This window comes from Astatotilapia calliptera, chromosome 4, assembly GCF_900246225.1.
Source record: "Astatotilapia calliptera chromosome 4, fAstCal1.2, whole genome shotgun sequence".
Taxonomy (NCBI): Eukaryota; Metazoa; Chordata; class Actinopteri; order Cichliformes; family Cichlidae; genus Astatotilapia; species Astatotilapia calliptera.
This window is the reverse complement of record NC_039305.1, coordinates 32,157,204-32,163,203: the sequence shown is the minus strand read 5'-3', so window position 1 is coordinate 32,163,203 and position 6,000 is coordinate 32,157,204. Positions and strand designations below refer to the sequence as shown.

At 41.5% G+C, this 6,000-nt stretch overlaps 1 protein-coding gene across 1 annotated transcript; it reads right to left on the bottom strand.

The window, feature by feature from the left end:
- Window positions 1-1,863: 1,863 nt before the first annotated feature.
- On the bottom strand, window positions 1,864-3,562 carry LOC113021472 (ferritin, middle subunit-like). The gene is made up of 4 exons (XM_026166192.1): window positions 3,243-3,562; window positions 2,682-2,828; window positions 2,379-2,504; window positions 1,864-2,274 (listed from the first exon to the last, which is right to left on the bottom strand). The coding sequence occupies exons 1-4, from the start codon at window positions 3,342-3,344 to the stop codon at window positions 2,119-2,121; spliced, it is 531 nt and encodes a 176-aa protein (XP_026021977.1). The 5' UTR covers window positions 3,345-3,562; the 3' UTR covers window positions 1,864-2,118.
- Between the last annotated feature and the right edge of the window lie 2,438 nt (window positions 3,563-6,000).

Below are 6,000 nucleotides of genomic sequence, written 5' to 3'. Positions count from 1 at the left end.
ATTGCAAGTTGCCCTGTTGTCATCCGTTCTCGTAAAGTATAACCAAGCTTTTGAGCATTTGAGCCGCTGGCGCCGTGTTTCCTGCCAGGTAAATGACGCTCCGCAACGTGGTGACGTCATTTGGGGCGACTGGAATCAATAAGGGAATCGTTTGCAAAAATGGCAAACACTTCCAAGGAATTGAAACAGTGGGAACCGGTTCTCAACAAGAACCGGGTTTCGATACCCATCCCTACACATCAGTGCTGACATGTCCCTAACATAACTGGACAGGTGGATGACTTTTAATGAAGGTGTAAACTATTAATAGAGGTCTAAACTTTTTATTATTTTTTATTATTTTCTTATTTATACCTGGCTTTTTGACCATGACTGTTCTGTTTTCCGTCCGTTAGATCAATCAGCTTTGCTTGATTAACTGTATTCAGACTAAAATACTTTAAAGGCTAGCTTCAAAGCCAAATGGTGCTCAACTGTTTCTTTGTGACAGGACTGGCAGCCAGTATGACCCAAAACACAAGAATCAGTTTTTAATGAAGAATAAAGTCTATAAAAATATGATTTTTGAGTTCTAGAGGTTGTTCCTTTAATGAATGTTGGCAATCTTGATAACCCAGCAAACCAGAGTTTTCACACAATATTTTAGGTTACATTATAACTAGGGATGGGTATCGAAAAAAATCTAAATTTTAGATAGAAGCTAGCGAGCTAACTTCCTGCTAACTTCTAACTCCGTTAAATGTCATAAATTCCGTTTTCATGGATGCCTGGATGTTAAACTCAATTGTTACACCTGGTAGAGCAGAACACTGATCATTTTATTAAAGATGAAAGACTTTAGATAGTTTTTCAACTCTCAGTAATGCCATAGTGATCGTTTGATATATGGACCTGCAGCAGAGTTTAGGCCCAGACACGGCTAGTGACGTCAGACTGAACAATCGGATTAGGGGGGAAATTCCAACAGTGTGCACTATGTGCTTCGAATATTGTGTGTAGTTTTTGTTGTATACAGTTGTCAGCCAGGCATCTAACTATGAAAAAATTACACTCCAAAAGACCCCGGGCTTCTGAAAAAACAACCCCAGCTTAAGCCCAGTAAGCCACCCCGATCCAAAGTATTCAGAATACGTTACTCTCATTGAGTAACATAACAGAATGTTACAAAATACATTTTGGGCATGTATTCTGTAATCTGTAGTGGAATACATTTTAAAAGTAACCTTCCCAACACTGAATCAGAATTTGCACAACTCATTTCAGTTGTTCTATATTTGGAAGTAAACTTGGCTAGTGTTTTGTATTGTGTATTGTACTGAATAAGGCATAAGGTTAAAAAAAAAATGCAGGCTGTAATGTAAAACACCTTTAGTTCTTTTTTTTTTAATTTTACCTGCTTTAAAGATGTTAACAGAAACCGAATATCTCCAGTAGATGGCGATGGTGCATTACAGTAATAGCCATAACAAGGCAAACAAAGATTTGTACCAAAAAGGAACACCCACCAAAGATTCATCATAGTAAAACATTAGATCACATGTCCACTTTATTCCATATTTTCATGTTAGTTATTGGCTGTTATATTTAGATCTTAACATGAAGTAATATAATATACAAGTAATATACTTTTGCCATTTCGGATGTGTGGTGCTTGTTGAAGCTGCCATAGCGATGTCCTGCAAGTCCAGTAATATTTACATCTGATATGGCCTCGTTTGTATTTGGTGCCAATAAGTAGAAATATTAACTGAAAGACCTGAGATAATCTTTAATCTGACAAAGTCAGTAATGAAGTTGTGATTTAGTTTTTGGACTGCTTGAACTAATCAGTAAAATGAGTCACAGATGCAGAGAGACCAAAGATCCAGCTCAAAAGGTTTATTCAGATGAACAGATCAGAAACATTTCCAAATGTCAGACAGCTTAGAAGCAGAGCCATACCCTGATAACATCCATCGCTCCATGTGACATTTCACACAAACACCACAACATACAAGAACTGATGCCAGCTTTAAAGTGAGGAAATCAGGAAAGAAATCAGCTGGAGCAGAAGTGAGTTTACTTCAAAGCCTGTGTTGTTAACATGCTGACTCCAGGCTCACTTCTACGTCTCAGCATTTAGCTCTTGTCACCCAGAGTGTGCTTGTCAAACAGGTACTCTGCCATCTTGTTGTTGTGGGCATCCATGCGGGTGAGGTTAGTGATGTGGTCACCCAGCTTCTTGATGGACTTCACCTGCTCATCCAGGTAGTGGCTCTCCAGGAAGTCACACAGCTGGGAAAACAAACTACAGTTAACATTTGATGATTTGTCAAACATACACAGCATCAACTAGTTCAGTCTTTAACCCCAAACTCTTCCCTCCAACTCCCACTTACATGAGGGTCATTATGCTGAGAAGCCAGCTTGTGCAGGTCCAGCAGAGCCTGGTTGACATTCTTCTCCAGCTGCAGAGCACACTGCATGGCCTCCAGCCCGCTGCCCCACTCATCACGCTCTGGTTTCTGCACAACAAACAATTCTGTTAGAGACTGAACACTTGTTTTAAGCTCTGTGTACACATTACACACTAACGCTAACAACAAGAGAACAAGTGTCATAACACTGCTCATTAATCCCAGTTTCTGTGTTAGAGACACAGTCAGGTATGTCACAGCAGGACTGGTTCAGTTTGTACACACCTTGATGTCCTGGAGTAAGACGCGACCTCCTCTCTTGTTCTGGAAGGACAGCAGCTTGTCAGCGTGCTCCCTCTCCTCATGGCTGTTCTCCTTGAAGAAGTGGGAGAAGCCTGGCAGGGCCACATCATCACGGTCAAAGTAGAAGGCCTGACAAATCAGACACAGGTTATTAGTACACAGCACCAATTCTTCTGCAAATACAGCATCGTGACAAACAGTTATGGAGACAGACATGATTCATGATGGACAGTTCAGCTGGTTTAGACCGAGGTAACTGCTGAACTCGAGACTAAAGAAAAGCCAAACGAAGCACGACGCAGCATTTGGGTTTTTCGGTGATGTGTTTGGGGTGAAAATACACTCCGCATCTGGCAACCTGCCCAACTGTGATAAACAACCAACAAACGAGCTGCGACTGAAATCATGCATTACTGAAATTAGCAACAACATACCGGACTTTACATTTAACGACTCTACTCCGTTCTCTTTGTCTAGCATTAAGCTAATATAGCTTGAGACCAAGGTTATTACAGACATCAGCATCACATGACGTGTTCTCACCATAGAAGTGTAGGTGTAAGACGCAAACAGCTCCATGTTCACCATCCGGTTGATGGCGGCCTCGCAGTCGCGGTGGTAGTTCTGGCGCACTTGGGACTCCATTTCGGCTGGCGTTTCTTGTGCTTTTTATTAACAAAAACGGTGCAAAAATAAAGCTTCACGTCGACTTTATGTGTAGTGTTCAAGTAGAAAAGGATTTTTCTTCCGAAGTGCAGAGTAGCTGAAATACAAAGCGGGACGAAGTCAAGAAGTTCCGTTCAAACACTGTTGAAGCAAAAACTCCTCAAAGATTTCTCCCCTGGTGTGAAACGGCACACTCGCGGGTCCCTGTATTTATACTCCACCGGAAGTGCTCGTGCAAGATGTGACGTATGTTTCCACCAATCACTGAGCCGGGGCGTCTGTACCAGCTGTGACTCACAGGATGAAGTTGCATTTTTTTCTCCTCCTGATTCGTAGAAAACTCATCATCCACTTTAATGTTTAATGTGACCTGCTGGGAGATAGTCACGTGCAATGACAAAGCATTTTCCGTAGTTCAACAGGTAACAAGCAACATATATAAGATATATAAAGATTTTCTCAAAAAACATGTAGACGTCCTGATGGACATGAGAGCCGATATGCACACGCACATGGTATGAATGTATTTGTTTAATACTGTTTAAAAATACTGTTTAAAACGTTTATTCCAAACCTTGCTTCCAATGTGCCAGACCGTCCGCTAATTTTTAAATAGCAGTACTTTCCTAGCCTTTTCAAGGGCTTTTAAGCTCTAAGTTTTAATATGGAGATTGGTGGCTTTTTTACTCATTTTCATTCCTGCAATGATTCATGCATAAAAAAAAAAGGAACAAAACTCAAGTGATGAATCAGTCGTGTCTACTCCTAACAGAGAACTTAGCAAAGAACCTATTTTAAATTATAGCTTTTGGCACTTTGTTACTAGCTGTGTATAACAAAGGACATAATTTATTTCAATTTCTTTAGTTGAATCTACCACCAGTCCTGAAGATAACAGATTAACAGACATAAACAGACATTTTCTCCCCCATCAACATCTATCTTCCGGTACCACGTTACTAGGCTGCCTATTTAAGCGGCTCTTACTCAGTACCTGTGTGGTACCATTACCACAGATCACACGTCCAAAAGACCTCAGCAACTACAAGCTAGTAGCACTGACCTCACATCTGAAGAAGACCCTCGACAGGCTAGTACTGAAGCATCTTCAGCCCCGGTTAGGTCTCCATTGAATCAACTGCAAAAGCCTATCAGTCTAGCATTGGGGTGGATGATGTCATCATCTACCTCCTGCACCGAGATCGTGCTACCTGAAGAAGCCTGGAAGCACAGTTAGGCTAATGTTCTTTCTCTAGTTTCTCCAGTGCTAACCCCATCCAACCTGGACTTGTGAGGGACAAGCAGTCAGGGGTGGACTACTACCTGTCCCAATAGATATTGGACTATCGCACTGGCTACCCACAGTATGTGAGGATGCAAGGCTGTGTTTCTGACAGGCTGGTCTTCAGTACAGGGCCCTATAAAGAACTGTGCTAGCACTATTCCCGTTCACTCTCTACACTGCAGACAGTTACCAACCTAGACTGTCATCTGCAAGAGTTTCCTGATGACTCTGCCATAGTTGGCCTTATTAAAAGTGAGGATGACTCAGAATAAAGACAGTGGACTCAGGAGTTTGTGGACTAGTGCCAGCAGAACCATCTCCAGTTCAACATGGGAAAACCAGGAGCTGGTGGTGAATTTCCACAGGGGCAGACCCACCACACCAACACCAGTGAACATCTAGGGAACTGAGACCCTGAGTCCCTCACCCAGTGGTTTTGGAGAGCTTGCCAAAGTGATAGAATTATGATCCCTCTTAGCCATGGACTGACCTCCCCAAAGCTCGACCTTAACATTACTGAAGCAGTGTAAGAGTACAGAACAAAAAGAGGCCAACAAAGAAGAGCTTTGCGCGTTCTTTAAGAAGAAGCCTGGAGAACTATTCCTAAAAACTGCATAGAGAAATGACAAGAATGCTATCTACGAGAGTTCAGCCTGTGGTATATAGAATATGTAGGATAAAGGTTTTCATACCAAAGTATTGACTTTAAAGCTCGGTAAAAATGTGAAAACTAGATTTTCATGTATGTATGCAGATGTTCCAGTACATCTTTGAACGTCCTTTTTTGTGGCAAAATATAAAGGACAGGTGCTTCAGGACGGCATATTCAGGACTTTACTGTGCTGTATAAAAGTTAGATTATTTGAGTTAACGCTGGCCTAGTACATAAAACCTGCACAAACTGAAGCTGATTCAGCTGATGTAACACATGACATCCAAAAACTGCTGATAATGGTGCTTACAACCAAAGTGTTTTTTATTGCATTGCTCAACACCACAGTGCTGTTGACAGGAATTTCTCAGGCTAAAGCATTACTACTGCTGAGTGAAAACAACCTAAGAAATGTATTTTTATATACTTTTATATCAGCCTATTTATGTAAAAGTAGCTTTTTCAATGAAACCTTCAAGAATATCATCGCAGCAGAGGTATGTAACACACATTTGAAGATTATTCAGTGTGCTGCAGTCTCACATACTTAATTCATCCATTCTCTTCTGCTTATCCTTTTTCATGGTTGCCTAGGACGGGCTTTTTCAGAGCCTATCCCAGGTGTCCCAAGAGGCAGGCTACACCCTGGACAGGTCGCTACTCTGTCGCAGGGCTAACACATAGACACAGACAACCAT

What these genes read in the sequence shown, in the direction of transcription:
- LOC113021472 (XM_026166192.1), bottom strand. Translation starts at nt 3,344, where the DNA reads ATGGAGTCCCAAGTGCGCCAGAACTACCACCGCGACTGCGAGGCCGCC. An exon ending in CTTACACCTACACTTCTATG is followed by an intron (nt 2,829 to 3,242) that starts GTGAGAACACGT and finishes CTGATTTGTCAG; the next exon opens with GCCTTCTACTTTGACCGTGA. An exon ending in TCTTACTCCAGGACATCAAG is followed by an intron (nt 2,505 to 2,681) that starts GTGTGTACAAAC and finishes TTTGTTGTGCAG; the next exon opens with AAACCAGAGCGTGATGAGTG.